The 17,800-nt window shown below is 41.5% G+C and overlaps 3 protein-coding genes across 4 annotated transcripts in view; all 3 read left to right on the top strand.

The window, feature by feature from the left end:
- The first annotated feature begins 120 nt into the window (after positions 1–120).
- LOC117538346 (tubulin alpha chain-like) lies at positions 121–2,949 on the top strand. Its single transcript, XM_034203956.1, has 4 exons — positions 121–257; positions 516–738; positions 1,003–1,151; positions 1,242–2,949. The coding sequence occupies exons 1-4, from the start codon at positions 255–257 to the stop codon at positions 2,214–2,216; spliced, it is 1,350 nt and encodes a 449-aa protein (XP_034059847.1). The 5' UTR covers positions 121–254; the 3' UTR covers positions 2,217–2,949.
- A 649-nt stretch (positions 2,950–3,598) lies between these two features.
- tuba8l3 (tubulin, alpha 8 like 3) lies at positions 3,599–6,859 on the top strand. The gene is made up of 4 exons (XM_034203955.1): positions 3,599–3,710; positions 5,097–5,319; positions 5,427–5,575; positions 5,705–6,859. The coding sequence occupies exons 1-4, from the start codon at positions 3,708–3,710 to the stop codon at positions 6,680–6,682; spliced, it is 1,353 nt and encodes a 450-aa protein (XP_034059846.1). The 5' UTR covers positions 3,599–3,707; the 3' UTR covers positions 6,683–6,859.
- Positions 6,860–13,303: 6,444 nt separating this feature from the next.
- The window catches only part of dnajb2 (DnaJ heat shock protein family (Hsp40) member B2), a 10,766-nt gene continuing 6,269 nt past the window's right edge, over positions 13,304–17,800 (top strand). For both annotated transcript variants that reach the window (XM_034204018.1, XM_034204017.1), the window contains exons 1-5: positions 13,304–13,736; positions 15,404–15,496; positions 15,763–15,872; positions 17,145–17,198; positions 17,394–17,510. In XM_034204018.1, the coding sequence (XP_034059909.1) occupies positions 15,432–15,496; positions 15,763–15,872; positions 17,145–17,198; positions 17,394–17,510 (346 nt within the window). In that variant the 5' untranslated portion in view covers positions 13,304–13,736; positions 15,404–15,431. The remainder of the gene's footprint in view (positions 13,737–15,403; positions 15,497–15,762; positions 15,873–17,144; positions 17,199–17,393; positions 17,511–17,800) is intronic.

The raw sequence follows: 17,800 nt of genomic DNA, 5'->3' as shown, positions 1-17,800 counted from the left end.
TGCTTCTGTTTTCTGAAATAAAAGGTACACACCAGTACTCACAAACGCACACAATGAGTAGGGTGGTGACCTCCTTTTGCTTTGTGTGTTTGTTTGTCAAGCAGATGATCTTATCCTCTCATCAGTGGGTTCTCCCATTACAGCAGAGATCAAATCACTGTTCACCTTAAGCTGAAAGTATAAAAGGGCAGAGAATAAATGCTCTTTCCACATCTTCTTACCGATACCTGGACTTTGGAGAAGAAACAGAAACTATGGTAAAATGTGATTAACTTTCAAACTTTCCGCTAGTGCTTGTTTTTGTATCTATTAACAATTGTTACATTTTCTGCATTTTTGCAATAATTGTATGAGTGAAAGATAAGAAAATGCTTTTAATTTGGATCAGTCCATGACAGACAGAGTGGTGTAAATTATATAATTTGATACTTGGACTCAGGCAGTTGAATATATGTTGCAGAAATGTAGAAAGTTAACAGATGTAAAAAATAAACAATGTTGCATTTTCTCTGCAGCGTGAATGTATCTCTATTCATGTGGGCCAAGCTGGAGCTCAGATTGGCAATGCCTGCTGGGAGCTGTACTGTCTGGAGCATGGGCTGCAGCCTGACGGACAGATGTCCAGTGGCAGGATCACTGGAAAAGGAGACGTCTGCTTCAACACCTTCTTCAGTGAGACAGGGGCAGGAAAGCATGTTCCCAGAGCCATCTTTGTCGACCTGGAACCCACTGTCATCGGTAAGTGCTGGTTATAAAGCTAATGATATTAAACAGATTGGATGTTTCCATTTATTTATGTAGTTTTACTATTGATGTACCAACGTTTTTAAGCATATGATGCAACTGTGTTGATATTCATTTTTAAAATGTCTACATTTATACCAATGATAATCATCTCTTTATTACCAGATAAAATATTTTGACTTGCTTTTGTAGGAACATTTTACTGTTGAGCTCTTAGTTGTGTATTCAATCATTTGTTTGGCTAATTTGTATCTCCAGATGAGGTGCGTACAGGAACCTACCGTCAGCTGTTCCACCCTGAGCAGCTGATTACAGGAAAGGAAGATGCTGCCAACAACTACGCCCGAGGACATTACAGCATCGGCAAGGAGATCATTGATATGGTTCTGGACAGGACTCGTAAAATGGTGAGGGAATGTGGTGTTACTTTTCTGATATATTAAACGTTTTTTTGCTAAGTGATTTATGTATTTCTTGATGCATTCCTACTTTTACAGGCTGATCAGTGCACTGGCCTGCAGGGATTTCTGGTCTTTCACTCCTTTGGTGGAGGCACAGGCTCTGGTTTCACGTCCCTGCTCATGGAGAGACTCTCTGTTGATTATGGTAAAAAGTCTAAGCTTGAGTTTGCCATCTACCCGGCCCCCCGTGTCTCCACAGCTGTGGTTGAGCCTTACAACTCCATCCTGACCACCCACACCACCCTGGAGCACTCCGACTGTGCTTTTATGGTGGACAATGAGGCCATCTACGACATCTGCCGCAGAAACCTAGATATTGAACGCCCGTCGTACACCAACCTGAACAGGCTCATCAGCCAGATTGTGTCTTCAATCACAGCCTCGCTTCGCTTCGATGGAGCCCTGAATGTCGACCTCACAGAGTTCCAGACCAACTTGGTGCCCTACCCTCGTATCCACTTCCCTCTGGCCACCTATGCTCCAGTCATCTCCGCAGAGAAAGCCTACCATGAGCAGCTGTCCGTTGCTGAGATCACAAACTCTTGCTTTGAGCCAGCCAATCAGATGGTGAAGTGTGATCCTCGTCATGGTAAATACATGGCCTGCTGTCTGCTGTATCGCGGTGATGTGGTGCCCAAAGATGTCAACACAGCCATTGCTGCCATCAAGAGCAAAGGCGCTATCCAGTTTGTGGACTGGTGCCCCACAGGCTTCAAGGTGGGCATCAACTATCAGCCTCCAACAGTGGTCCCCGGTGGAGACCTGGCCAAGGTGCAGAGGGCTGTGTGCATGCTGAGCAACACCACAGCCATCGCTGAGGCCTGGGCCCGTCTCGACCACAAGTTTGACCTCATGTACGCCAAAAGAGCCTTTGTCCACTGGTATGTTGGGGAGGGCATGGAGGAGGGAGAGTTCTCCGAGGCCAGAGAAGATATGGCTGCCCTGGAGAAGGATTATGAAGAGGTCGGCACTGACAGCATGGGAGAAGAGGATGAAGAAGAGGAATACTGATGGTCCTAAGGCCTGTATTTAAGTCAGTAACATGTTATTTTAACCTGGTTTTCAAATGGGCCAATTAGTTGTATGTAGCGATGAATAGTATAGGCTAAATGTACGAATAAAGCAACAATTTGATTAAGAGAAACCATATAATTATCCTTATTATTAACATAAATATCAAAACCCAGCAACATGGTGAATGGAAAACATTTCTTAAGTATTTCTTAAAATGAGTTGCACGATGAGGAACTCAGTAGGATATTCTGCATACTCTGACACATTGTCACATTTTATGTGAAACACAAACCAAACCTAACCCAAGATATTAACTTAAGATATTCAATATTTTTTCAATGTGATTACATTTCAAAGACTCATTAGTTATGGTCCTATGTAACCTCAAATGTGTGGGCAGATTTATTTTGAGCCTTTTTTTCTTTTTGCCGTATCAGACTGGGAACCCTCTCTTTTGTGCACCTCCCCCCACTATCCTCTCCCATGTGGAATGTAAGTTATGAAAAGCTTCTATGTCAGTTTCGATATACCATTCAGCTGTGAGTGTGTGAGAGCAAGAGGGAGAGAAAATGACTGACTCACTCCCTGACTGGCGTTGTTTGTGTAGTTCATACCCAGACAGTGGCCTGCAGCAACAATGGGTTCACAGTTATATGAATTACAGCTCTGTGATCCAAAGAGGGCTGTTGAAAAGTTGTACCATGGATAAAACACTGGCCTTGACATTTCATTGAAGTTTCTTGTTTTTTATTTCACATTACATTGGTCTGATGTTTCTCTGTGTGTAGTGAATTAGCTGATTAAACTGAAACAATGTAATTTGTGTCATCTCCCATCATTGCTAAGGATCTCATTGCCCGCCGTTCAGTTTGCAACCATCAAAGCATATATCTTTAACATGTGTTAATTCAGATAAGAAAGACCTTTATGTATTTTATTACAATATTGTATGATTATTTCTTCATTATACAACACATAAAAATGTTGTAAGTGTGTTGATGAATGTGTAGGTGTGCATGCATGCATAACATAAGCATTATCACTATCCTAGCCCACAGTCCTGTTGACTGAATATACTGTAATTTCTATGCAGAGATATAATCAGGGAAGAACATTTTGCAGGCTATTGGTACATTTCCCAACATAACAACTTAAGATTGTCAGTTAACTAGCACACAACATGACACAATAGGGGGGAAAGTGATCATGAAGAACAGTTTACAAATGGTTATGTCTCCTAACATGAGTATCTAATCTTAAACTGACAGACAAAGCAGTTTAATGTAAGTGCGGAAACATGACAGACAGTGTTAGGGACTTCCCACTTTTCTGCTGCTCCCTCCCGTCAATGAGCAATGCAGCTGCTTGCTGTGGTTTCCTGCCTGCCCCCTCCACATCCTTGCCTATATAAGCCGTGACTCTCCTTCTCCTCCCCACTTCTGCCTTGTATCTGAATCCTCACCGTCAGTCGAAGGACTAGCAGACAAAATGGTAAGTAACAGCTTGGCTGATGACGTAGTCTTAACATCTCCACTCTCTCTCTCTCTCTCTCTCTCTCTCTCTCTCTCTCTCTCTCTCTCTCTCTCTCTCTTCCCTTCACCCTCCCTTTGTCTCTGTTTCTTAGCATTAGATGGATCAAACAGCCGGGCCTCTTTAATGCTCATAAGGCCTCTGCTGTGAAAAGCAGCTTTATCTTTTCAAGTTACTTTAGTTTTGAGTTGAATTTAACTTTAACTTTAGATATCAGAGAGAAATGCCAAAGGATAACCACTCATGAATGTAAGAGTCCATAAGTCATTTAAGTAGGCCTACTCTTAGACAATGTAGGCCAGGTGACAGACAATTTACAAGTTAGACGGCTTTGTCATTTCAAAAACTTGGATGTACTGCAAGTTATTATTAAGGAAAGAAACATATGTGACGAATGGAAACTAAATGACTGGAGCCTTGATTATGTTTTTTGTTGAGGAATTAAAGTAATCTTGTTTGAGTGGTCAGGTCAATCGTGGCAGTTGGGGGGATGGATAGAAGGGACAGAGAAAATAGGAGTGGTCCGGACTACAGTAATAGTTAGCCGGCAGCCATTTTGCAGCTGTTAGGAGTTTTTGTCTGGAGAGAGATGTGTATACTGGGAGCAAGAGAGGGAGACATCCCTCACTGTTACAGCACCATGCAGCTGGACAGGATGGGGGAGGAGAGAGACACAAAAGGGGAGGGGATGAGGAAAGGGAGGAGATACAGGATGGAGCAGTGGGGGGAGGCTTTACCCTTTTCTTAGATTACATGTTCTATACTTTATTTGAGGAAATTCTTTTTAATGTTTTTTTTTATTGCTTTTAAAACTGCATTTCATTTGTGGCAACATGTCATGCCCACACGCTTGACTGTCGTTATAAAGAGTGCAGACTATGATCTCATAGCTGCTTTCATTAGAATGCTGGCCATACTTGTATTGACTTAGAGCAGCTGAAAGCTCCAACATTCTGCCCTGGCACGCATAATTCAGCTGTCAATGCTTCTTTGTCAAATAAGCAGACAAAGAAAGATTCACAGTCCCCTCTGAACCGAGTGCAGACATCAAACCAAAGATTGTCATTCAACTTGAAGTTCAAAGAAAAAACACCACATGACATAAAGCAATAATTCAATACAACTGTTTTTTTGCCTTTCCTTTAACAATTGTTAAACATGAAACGACTCAACTGAAAGTACTTGTGAGTTTACCTGATATTCAGTGGCACACATTGTAAAGATCCCTAGGGATTTGTTAGCTGAATTTCCTAAAGCAAAGATTCTTGCATTTGGAGATTAAATCAAAATCTCATAATATTAGTTGGCTTCTTTCTTTAACCAACCTCTCTCCCTTCTTTTAATCAGCGTGAGTGTATTTCCATGCACGTCGGCCAAGCCGGAGTCCAGATGGGCAATGCATGCTGGGAGCTGTACTGTCTGGAACATGGGATCCAGCCAGACGGACAGATGCCCAGTGACAAGACAATCGGAGGAGGAGACGACTCGTTCAACACCTTCTTCAGTGAGACAGGGGCAGGAAAGCATGTTCCCAGAGCCATCTTTGTCGACCTGGAGCCCACTGTCATCGGTCAGTAATGTGTAAATAAACATGAACTTACTTGACTCAACAGCCCATACTGTATGTAAACATGGACATTATTTCTTGCTCATGTTTTTCTATTTTTACTTTCATAGATGAGGTTCGTACAGGAACCTACCGTCAGCTGTTCCACCCTGAGCAGCTGATTACAGGAAAGGAAGATGCTGCCAACAACTACGCCAGAGGACACTACACCATCGGCAAGGAGATAATTGATATGGTTCTGGACAGGACTCGTAAACTGGTGAGGATTCAGTTAGTTTAGTTATTTTTTTATTCATCATTTAGAAAGAAAGAAATGTGGTCCACAATGTTGATCGTTCATGTGACATCCTAACTTGATAGTGTCTAACCAGGCACATTTTTCTTTCAGGCTGATCAGTGCACTGGCCTGCAGGGATTCCTTATCTTCCACTCGTTTGGTGGAGGCACTGGCTCTGGTTTCACCTCCCTGTTGATGGAAAGACTGTCTGTTGATTACGGAAAGAAATCCAAACTTGAATTTGCCGTCTACCCAGCCCCCCAGATCTCCACCGCAGTGGTTGAGCCTTACAACTCCATCCTGACCACCCACACCACCCTGGAGCACTCCGACTGTGCCTTCATGGTAGACAACGAAGCCATCTACGACATCTGCCGCAGAAACCTAGATATCGACAGGCCAACTTACACCAACCTGAACAGGCTTATTGGCCAGATTGTGTCTTCAATCACAGCCTCGCTTCGCTTCGATGGAGCCCTGAATGTCGACCTCACAGAGTTCCAGACCAACTTGGTGCCCTACCCTCGTATCCACTTCCCTCTGGCCACCTATGCTCCAGTCATCTCTGCAGAGAAAGCCTACCATGAGCAGCTGTCCGTTGCTGACATTACCAATGCTTGCTTTGAGCCAGCCAATCAGATGGTGAAGTGTGATCCTCGTCATGGTAAATACATGGCCTGCTGTCTGCTGTATCGCGGTGATGTGGTGCCCAAAGATGTCAACTCTGCCATTGCTGCCATTAAGACAAAGCGTAGCATCCAGTTTGTGGACTGGTGCCCCACAGGCTTCAAGGTGGGCATCAACTATCAGCCTCCAACAGTGGTCCCCGGTGGAGACTTGGCCAAGGTGCAGAGGGCTGTGTGCATGCTGAGCAACACCACAGCCATCGCTGAGGCCTGGGCCCGTCTCGACCACAAGTTTGACCTCATGTACGCCAAGAGAGCCTTTGTCCACTGGTATGTTGGGGAGGGCATGGAGGAGGGAGAGTTCTCAGAGGCCAGAGAAGATATGGCTGCCCTGGAGAAGGATTATGAAGAGGTTGGCACTGACAGCATGGGAGAGGAGGACGAAGAGGGAGAGGAGTATTAAAGGGCCAAACATACATCCCATATTCAGAAAGTTATCAATTATGCAGCACATTCCCTACAACACTTTGATAACATTGTGATAATGATCAATTTCAGTATTATCAATACAATTTTCTCGTGAACCCTCTTTAAGTGATTTGTGGTCATTCCTGAAATAAATCTTTAGCATGGTTTGGCAGATAGGTAAGAATGTATTTTTTTTGAAAAACGGTGAATTCAACAATATTTAAACACACTCCTAGCATATAGAATTGTCTATTGTATACTGATTAATCTGGAGTGATCTTAGAATACTGAGCTTTGCATTTCACTTTTACAAATGTTACAGATTGTGAGAGAGAAAAATGGGCACATATCAGCAACGTGGTAATTATGCATGACAAGGAACTGCTGTCCATGAAAGGTATGAAGACAAGTTATAGGCAAGCCCGCCTTAACCTGCCATCAGGCCCTGGGGCTGATAGGTTTTGTAGGCCCCCTATTTAAACAACAAATCAAAGTCATTTATAGCCTCGGCAGGCTCTGTGATCGCACTTCTCCACTCTGCTCCACGCGCGCCTGGTCCTCTCCTCCAGATGAGTGACGTATCGGGCCTCCCTCATGTATTTGTCCGGTTGCCGTTGGCTCCCCTCCACATAGCAAGTCCTCGTCGTCCTCTCCTCCAACATCCCTCCTCTCTGTTTTTCCTCTCCCGCTACTCCATCGCTATCAGAACCAGACGGCCTACTTGGCTCCGAGGCACCGCTGCCGCTCGGTACAGAACTCATCTGTCCTTCCTCCTCATCCTGGCCTACAGGTTTAAAATAACCTGTAAGCTTCGGCATTTTTTGTAATAGCTGCTTGTCTCGAAACTCCTTTTCCCTCAACAATTTCCTTTTCCGAGCGCCACTCTCAAACTCTTTCTTCTCCGACATTTTCTCCTAAACAACCTTCATCTGTCACTCAATCACTCGCAATTTGAATAAGTCACATGTGAAACATTCTCATTCTGATTGGCTGTTAAGTGGTGCCCACTGACTGTTACGGAGTCATCATTTTTGAGAAAAATCTCTGGAATCCATCGATCTGATTGATTAGCGGAGCAAATGATCAAAATAGTATGGAGGGAAGAATTTTCGTTTGGATTACTGGTCTGGGGGAAGCGAGTGTGTGTGTGTGTGTGTGTGTGTGTGTGTGTGTGTGTGTGTGTGTGTGTATACGTGTGTGTGTTTGTGTATTTTTGCGTTTGTGTGTATTGTGTTTGTTTCTCGGGGAAAACACTCACAAGAAACACTGGCTGTTGTTTTGCCTGCTGTGACGTCAAGTCACTCCGTTCTCCGCTTGTAATTATGCCGTTACAAGCTTCAAAGTTGTATTTATCATCTGAATTTGCCGAAACAAGTTTAATATTCTGAAAGCCAAGGCTTTGTTTATTTGAAATCAGATGAAAACAAACTGTAACGGACCCTGCCGTGTTATCTATGATTACTATACGCCTTACATTCATAATTTCAGCGGAGGGAGGGGAACAGCAGAACAGCAGAGTGGCGAGGGAGAGCTGTCTTCTTCCCTTTACAAGCTTCAAAAATGTATTTATTGTGGGATTTTGGAAATAAACATTTCATATTCTGAAAGCCAAGACTTTGTTTATTTAAAAAAATCCGAAATTAAAAATTAAAAAATTGAATTTTTTTTTGTATTGCCTCATGATAGGCCCCCAATCTCCGTAGGCCCCTGGGCTTCAGCCCAGGTCAGCCCGTGCATTAAGTCGGCCCTGGTTATAGGGCGAAGTACAATCCTTATTAGTGACCATAGCAATATTTCACGTGTACACAGATTTTAAAATGGGTCTACTATAGACTACACGTTTTGACATATTTGCTAGTGATGTTACGTATTGCGCCGAGGCTTCGGAGCGTGTGTCGAGTAATCCCCGAAGCTTTTTGTGAAGCATGTATCGAGGCTTGTATCGTTTTGGGCCAGTGACGTCATCGATGACAAACGAAGCCTCGCTGCCTGTCGACACCACGTGACTGCTTCACGAAGCGATTCAGATCGGTTGAACCGTTGAACCCATACAGTCTATGGTTGAACCACAACGCTCATAATACCCATGGATGCAGGGCCACCCCTGGCCAACTTGGGGCCCCAAGCGACATTGTGAGATGAGGCCCCCCCCCCCAACCGACAGGAGTGAAACCATTTTTTTTTTGGAAACAAAGTAGGCTACTTTGCAAATATAATTCCTGTTTATTATTATTATCAACACTTTTTTATGCAGTGAGGTAAATGGTTGTGCATGTATGTCGTTCAGTATGCGTTTACAGGTGAATACGTCTGCATTTCCTGCCAAATACTAGCCTCAAAAAGATTAAAATATAATTAATGCAAATAAACAACTTCTACTAATAATAATAATCATAATCAATTCAATAATATAAATACTATATTATTTTTATTATAATATAGTTGTATAGTCAAGACAAAACATGCTTATGACATGCTCACAAACTGATATTTCTTAAATCTGTATTAAAATGTAGTTCCCTCTGTCAGCAATGTATCAACAACTACACACACATTTCTATCAGTATTTCTCTGTGTTGTGGTTGACATGATGATGACTGTTAGGAGTTAAGGGGAGAGGCTGAGCATCACCATGAAATGTTCAAATTTACATACAAATGAATATAAGGGGGGAAAATGCTCCATGTTTTTTAGGCTGTAAACTTTAACTGTTATGTTAGCCAACTAGACAGACAGTTTATCACTCTTCCTCCTGTACATTAGCAGATAAAAGGCATCACATACTTGAATGAATGGTAAATAAAGAATGCTGGAAATAACTGCATCTCCATTAGCCTATATGCTAGCAGAGACTGCCTTCTTCATGTCGTGAATTGCAGCTGATGTTTTAATATGGCAATTGGCAATTTGACTTATACAACATTCGCAAATTGTACATTTGACAATAACCCACCTTCGAGTGATGCTCTAGTTTCTTCAAGTTTAGTTTTTTTTCCCTCTAGCTTGCGCCGGATTGAAACTGTCTTTTCACCGACATCTCTTCACCTGCACTAGTGGTCGTATCAAAGCCGTGATTGGTCAGATGTCGATTCATTGCAACGGTGTCGGGTTACAGACGTGCTCCCCTTGTCACCTCTCACTCTCGCGAGTCAGCCGGGGGTGCGCGGAGAACTGCGCACAGCAGCTGAGGCCCTCTGGGCGGGGCCCCCTGCGCAAGGCGGGGCCCCATGCAGCCTGCGTGATTGGCCTGTAGGGAGGGGCGGCCCTGCATGGATGTATAACAAGAACCAAATTACCCCTCCTGTACCCGGGCCCGGTGACACGATGGAATTAAGAGAGCTCAGACCCTCACTTATATAGAGGTCGGAACATGTCATAAGTATAAATGGATGCAAGCATAAATAAATGTAGGAATAAAAACATCAATAAAAACATCAATAAATACAGGAATACATATCTTTCAGTGTTTTCAGGGAGCTTTAGTGTGTGTGCTGTGGCTCAGCTGGAAAGCAGTTGACTCCTGACCGCAGGGTCCCTGGTTCAACGACTGAACAATACGTATTTTGTTGTTGTTTATAAAAGCTACAACTAAATGAGACAATGTAGGCCTAGTTAATAAATGTATTCTTTGATATGGTTTAGCCTTTCTCAGGCTACAACATGGTTACGTTTATGAATATTATTAAGGAATACAAATCCCTCTTTGCAATGTGTACCAGCCTCCTTAGGCTTTTCAATCACAATCATTAAACTGGAATAAATACAATATTGTTAACATGAAAATATGATTTAATGTTCGTTGTTTAGAGTTATTCTAAGGTTTTACTCATTGGGGACTCGGTATGAGTGAGCACACTGTTGAGATGTCCAATCTGCCTGTTTTACACACTTTGACCAACAGGGGGTTTGTGTTCAAATGAAGCCCATGATGAAGCCTCATGAGATGAACCCTTTTGCGAACCAATTGGCTCGAAAGCTTCAAAGCTTCATAAGGCTTCATCTTGCCATCACTAATATTTGCTATTAAAGGTGGGGTAGGTAATTTTGGAGAAACCAGCTCGAGTGCGCTAGAATTTAAAAATACACAACCGGAAAAATCTGCCACTTCCTTACAGAGCCCCTCCTCCAACACACACGAACGCGCACATGACCAATGAGGGTGTCACTGGCTGCTTCTCAGGTCGACTATTTTCATTTCCTCGCTCCTCGGTCCTCGGTCTCACCGGAAGTTGATTTGCCTGCGCCATCTTGAGTACCGTCCCATGGCTCTTATTTCTGCCGGAGGACCGAGGATCGAGGAGCGAGGAGCGATCATGGAGGAGCGATAACCGAGGAACCACCAGACCATCCTCCGATGAAATCCTCAGATACTCACCCCGCCCCCTTACTGTGTATCGCTCACTGATTGGATGAGGCAGTGCATGCACTGATCTGATGCTTCTTGACATGAGAGCAGAGTGAAGAAAATACATGAACCTCACGGGAGTCACTCCTCAGTTTATACCGTGTTTTGTTTCAATTCATGTATAATTTAGTTACAAATATGTGATATATCTGAACAACAAAGAGGTCAAAAATCATTTAATTAATTTTTTGGAAACATTTTCATGATCGCTTTTTTCGTTTTACATTTTAATTTATTGTCATTTCCATTCACTCAGTCATTAAGTGCTATTGAAATGTTAATTTACTACATATCCAAACAAACAAACAAAGTGTGCAATCCAATGAATGTTAATCTAACTGGGGTTTGATAGATAACATATCTCTTTTTCTTCTCTCAATTACTTTATTTCTATTGTGCACTCTAATCAATATTAATCAAACTATTGTTCGTTTATAAATTTTAAGAATGGCGTTTATCTTTTTTGAGAATTAGTTCTTATTTTATTTTATTTATTTGGGTCTACAACAGATGATACAAATGTTTGTGTCAGTAAATGTGTACTAACAGAGGCGGGGGTGTGTGTGGAAATAACGGGGACAGAGCTGCTGTCAGACGATCAGCTGTGCAGGTCATCACAAACGGACGTCGCTTCACGTGACGCTCCGGAGGAAAGGACGTCCCATTGCTCTTAAAACTCATTTCCCTGCTTCTCGTGGTTTCCTTGCGTCCCTCCATGCTTCCCTGGTGGGAGGGACTAAACGCAGGGAAACGACGCAAGTGAGGGAAGCAAGGATTTCATTTAATCGACCTGAGAAGCAGTGACACCTGTCACGATACGTTTGTGGGCTGACAGGCAGGTAGGCCATCCAGTTACTTTAGCCGGGCCGGCTAAAATGATTGGTCGTGCTTTTTACAGTAGCCTACTACGGCTTCCACAGATGACATTTTTTAATGGATTTTTTTGTCAAAGCAAAGCACTTAAGATGTTCATATCGGGATGTTAAGAGCATTCCATGGAATATAACAAAAAGTGTATCTCAAGCCGGTTTCTCAAACGTACCTACCCCACCTTTAATCAAGGAGGGTGTGTTTTGTTTTTCTGGATTTCAGAATGTTTTAAAGGAGAAGAACTTGTTTTGCCCTGTTGATAATCAGTTACAAAGTATACAATGGGCTTGGCAGGCCTTGTACCTGCAGTTGCTTCAACCAGCCACCAGATGGGAGCAATGTGACCACTTTTGTTTGAGTTGGTTTTGTCCTTTCAGAATCACAATCAGAATTCCTTTATTCGTCCCACATAGGGAAATGTACATTTGTTACAGCAAATAACGAGCCAAGGATAGCTTAATATTAATTAATAAGCATGCATACAAATATTAAAGATAAAAGTAGAAATTACACAAATGTACTTATACACATCCAGTACTTTGCCTGAATGTAAAGATGTAGAGTCCTTGAGTGACCAGTCTTTGAGCATGTGATGCTATGTCAAACTAACACCAAAAGCCTGCTTGCTTTTAGGTTTCACTTATATGGTCTACTACATTAAAGTAGGGCTATTGTGTCCTCATTCAAGTATACAAACGCTCAACTCTCTTTGAATAAAATATTCTGATCCAGATAAGTCACATTGCATACAGGATCAACATTGGCAGAAGTATTAGTATTCATTACCTGTAACTAAGTAGGCCTACAATATTAGTAGCCTATCACCGTGCAAAACTATTCTATAACAATTACATTTTTTGTAGGGTAGCCTATTCAAGAACATAAATGTCACTCACTGAGAGAATTACATTCTTTAAAAGCCTGAGTTATTAGATAATTAATATAAATCATTCCAATATTATTAAACATTATTATCCCTGGGGGCTTGTATAAACTATTAATTAATAACATTCCCCATGTATGAAACATCTTAAACTGCAAAGTTACTGTGGCTGCCAGATAAATGTTGTTTTATGTGCTATAAATATATTGATTGAAAGTATAAAGGAAAAACTTTAGCACAGTAGCCTATGTTGGTAAATTGATTAGCAAACATTGCACCACTCTTTAGTAGCCTAAGCATGTAGCCTAAATGCGGTAGCGTTGGCATGACATTATATTAAATATATCTGTCCAGATACGGTCATTTTGTTCCTATGTATTTCTGAAGTGGTTAGCCAGAGTAGGTGGATACCATAAGAAGTGTTTCGGTATTGGTGAGGCTACATTAGCACAGAGCAACAGGCGGCAGAGGAGGCAGGGCGGGTCTGAACCATAGGTCTGAACACCGTAACGAAAACCCTCGCATGTTCCCGACGCTCCATTTCTCTCCCTCTCTCTCAGCTGATAGTGACGTAGCGCGTCAGTTTAGACCAGCACAGGAGGCAAACAGGGCTGTCACTCTGTCAACTTGTTTTCCCGGTGTGGACAGTAGAGTAGACCGCAGAGGCAACACGGTAGCCTGCATTGCAGTAGACATATTGTGTTGTCAGAGAGTGTTTGTGTCGGGTCGCTGGAGAGGAGGACTAAAGGAGGAGGCTGTCCACGCGGCTGTCAAGAAGACAGGGGGAGCGCCTACATACCAGAGACACCGCTATCATAACTAATTCATTGTCGCTACAGAGACCGGTGGATAGGCTAACCTGCTAACCAATTAGCCCGAAAGACTCACACGGTAGGTCAATTTAGCTTCGGCTAGTCTTGATAACTTGTGGCTATACACACTGACCGTACACTATTTTGTCGTACAACTTTGCCCTAATATAAAGTATGGTGTCAACCGAGTTACCAAATAACGGCGCTTAATGTTAATGTACTGAGACTACTAGAATATAGACAGCACCTCCTTGCAAGTCCAAATGCCCGTGTATGTAAGTTTGCGTAGGCCTACTGTCATGTCAGCAGCAGTTGTCAGATGCCATGACTCTAGAAATAACATAGTAATAATACTCGTGTTAGCCCATGGCTGTTCCCGAGGGGGCATAGAAAGTTATGTTTAGGTATTTTACATCAGTTTGGAAGTCCCCTTCAGCCCTAAAAGTGGTGAAGTCCACTAATGAGATTGGCATGGCAGTTTGCATGCTGACTAATGTTGGCTATAATGGAACTAATGACTGTACAAAGGTCCTATCAGTTCAAGGGTACATTTTCAACTAGGCTATTGTTAATAAAACAACTTTTTTCTTCAATAGATTCAAAGAAAACAATATTTTCAATGACATACATAATATTGATCTATGTGCAGAACACAAAATAAGTCGTCCATAATGTATTTACATTAAAATATACATATGTTACCTTGCAGTAGGCCTACAACTGCTACACCACAATATCTCATGAGTGAGTAAGTTAAACCGGATAACAAATAAATAAACCTCTATAGCTATGTTATATAATGTTACTCAATAGCCAAAATAGTTTCACGTAAAAGTTGCAAAAACAAACAAAATAAGTTTATTGTTTCTCATTAAAGTCCACTGCAATAATGGAGTCTTGTGGTGAGTCTTTACTGGATGTATCTCACTAAGCTACTGATTTATTCTAAACAGTGCTTACTGTATTAACTTGTACTGTGTTGTCCTCTACCCAAAACAATTATTTGGCGTTTAGGCCATCGATACATTGGTCATAGTAAAGGGTATACATCAAAATGTTGGTCAACTCTTAATGTATCTGTTGCTTTAAAGAGCATATCTTGTCTATGATGATCGCATGTTGGCTGAACTTGATGGGACTTGAATTAAATGATGTTGACCTCTCAGTAAATGTTTAGTTTTCCACAGGCCAAAGATCAGTTGAGGTGAACTTAATTGACTGTAAAGTGAAAGTAAACTGATATCACTGCCACTCCCACACATGTGTTTTCAATAGCTGTGGCAGATATTTGCTCTGCTCATGTTAAACCTGGGCAGAGCATGCTGGGAATTACATGATGTCATTAAACAACATTTATTATAAAAGGTGTACTGGCATTAAATATTTAGCAAAACTAACAAGACAGTAAGTTTCAATCAAGTGCTCAATAAGTGAAAACTGGTTTGTTAGTGATCTAATTCCAAAAAGGGAATTACACGTTTTCATAATATGTATTTGTCAACACATGCATACTCACATTCAGAATGATAAACAACTATGTTTACATTACACATTGCCTTCTTTAGCCATTTACACATGCTGCTGCCCATTAAATAAATAAGGAGCATAGAGCTGTTTCTTCTCCTTTTTTGGATTTTAGGAAATACCAGAAATACCAAGGTTTTACGAACGTGTTATTCTCAGAGAATGGAATTTGACAAACTGTGCATGTCCAATCAGAGTTGAGTTTGTCCTGAACTCTTTCAGGGGGCGGTGAGGAGTCACAGGGGGCAACATGGTGGACTACTACAACGTCCTGGGAGCGTCCAAAACAGCCTCTCAGGATGACATTAAGAAGGCGTGAGTATCCTGCTTTCAAGCTTTACATTACACAATTTATTAACAATACTTATAATATACAGTTATTGAAAACATATTAGTAGTGTACCTACTGCAAGGTTATATTGGCCTTGAAAAATGTGAGACTGCTACAAAATAAGCAGTTTTTTGGTTTTATGCACTGCAGGGTTTGTTTGATCAGGGGATACCATTCATTCTACAATTGTTTTTCTTTTTATATATATTTTCTGCATCAGTCAATGTTTGTGTATGTTTCCTGAATTCAGTTACAGGAAACTGGCACTGAAATGGCATCCAGACAAAAATCCAGACAACAAGGAGGAAGCAGAGGCAAAATTCAAAGAATTGTCTGAGGCCTATGAAGTCCTATCTGACAGTAAGTTAAGGCAGTGTCCATCTTTATATATATATATATATATATATGGATATATACACTTATCTATATATAGATATATACAGTATATGCATGTGTGTGTGTGTGTTGTTGACTGCAACAGCGGTAATTAAAGTTTAAAAGTCTCAAATGCTACAACTACTGTCACAAACTGGATGAATGTGAAGTATTTTGTTAAAGGAGGATGAAAGCGTAATTAAGGAGCACTATTGGAGTGACTTTGATGGTTATTGGACTAAGGATTAATTCATTTGGATTCCCGCTGTATGAAGAAATGAAAGGACGGCACGGAAGTGGAAACAATTCACAAAGGGATTAAACTGTTCAACACATGCTCAAAGTAAGCCGGATTTTGCCGATGTGTTTATGTGGATTCAAAAGTCGTAAATAATCTACAAAATGGAGGAGACCGATCTGGTCGGAGCAACTGTGACAAATAATCCAACTGAAACCGGCATGGGCAATGACTATGTTTTAAAAATGCGCTTATCCAGACAAGCCTGGTTTGGACACTTTACGGGCAGAAGAAACATTTCTATTAAAGAAATAATTATACATTTCTGTCTTTTTATGCCTTTATTAGCTTCAGTACTAACTTTAATTTTTATTAAAATTAATTAATCAATTTTTAAAAATATTTTATTGTAATGTAGAGACAAGGCTTTTAGCGACAATCATGTATTGCATTACAATTATATGTAAAAAAAAAAAAGTCTAAATATGATATTTGGCCTCAAATCATCTGAGGCCTGGCGCCCCACCAGGTTGGGAACCACTGGTCTAATGGATAGTGAGGTGGGCTGATGATCGGGAGGTTGCGAGTTCCCGTCTGGAACACCACTACTAGTGTGCCCTTGAGTACTTAGCCCTCAGTTACTCCAGGGAGAATGTACCTGTAATTGGTCATTGTAAGTCGCTTTGGAATAAGGCGTCTGCTAAATGCCTAAATTGTAAATTATATTTTTGGGAGAATAAACCCCACAGATCCTCAACTCTGGTGTGTCTCACTCATTAAAAACGCAAAACAGAGCAACAAGAACGTTGTCGACAGTAGCCATGAACTCGCATGTATTTTCTTATTTGAGGGGGGGGGGGGTGGATGTGTGGGCCACCCAAATAGGTTAAGGAGCCTTTGGCTTTTCTTGCCGGGGGGCGGTGCGGTGCCCCCACAAATAGAATCAAATTCTGTTGGAAACACTGTAGGTCATAGGTTTTTATTCCATCATGAAACTCTGCTCTGTTCTTCTCCTACAGAGAGTAAGCGTGATGCATATGACAGATATGGAAATGACAGAAGGCCACCCACAGGTAATTAAAACCCAGCTTGAAATATGATTGCATCCACTACAGTACATGTTCTTCCTTGTGTTTCATGCAACCTCCATTTCATTCACTATTCTCATGTTGTGGCACCATAACGTTGTCCTCCCTCTACTCTTTCCCCCACTACTTCACTCTCTTTGCTGCTGCTCATCCCTCTGACCCCGACTACTTTCTTTTCAGGTTCCTCCAGCGCAGAGTTTTCTTCAGATTTCCCAGGATTCACCTTCACATTCCGCAAGCCAGATGACGTGTTCAGAGAGTTTTTTGGCGGCCAGGATCCTTTCGCTAACTTCTTTGGTAAGTCTGTCACAATAATCCAATATTCATTTGGATTTATATGAGCATTTTTATCCTTTATATTATATGAACAAATATTTATATTTAAAACAAATAGTTTTGGGGGAAATGTTACATTTGGTCGGGTACATTTTTTCGGTTTTTATTTTCTAGATGCTGCTAATGACTTTAGCCTTTGGTGACATTTCACATCCCACATTCATCATAGCATATTTATTTTTATTGTAAGAATTTGTATATAAAGAGTTTGCTATCTGTTAACTCTTTAATTTAATCTTTACATTTTTGCT

The sequence above is a fragment of the Gymnodraco acuticeps genome, unplaced genomic scaffold (assembly GCF_902827175.1).
Source record: "Gymnodraco acuticeps unplaced genomic scaffold, fGymAcu1.1, whole genome shotgun sequence".
Classification (NCBI taxonomy): domain Eukaryota; kingdom Metazoa; phylum Chordata; class Actinopteri; order Perciformes; family Bathydraconidae; genus Gymnodraco; species Gymnodraco acuticeps.
This window is presented reverse-complemented; position numbering and strand designations above follow the sequence as displayed.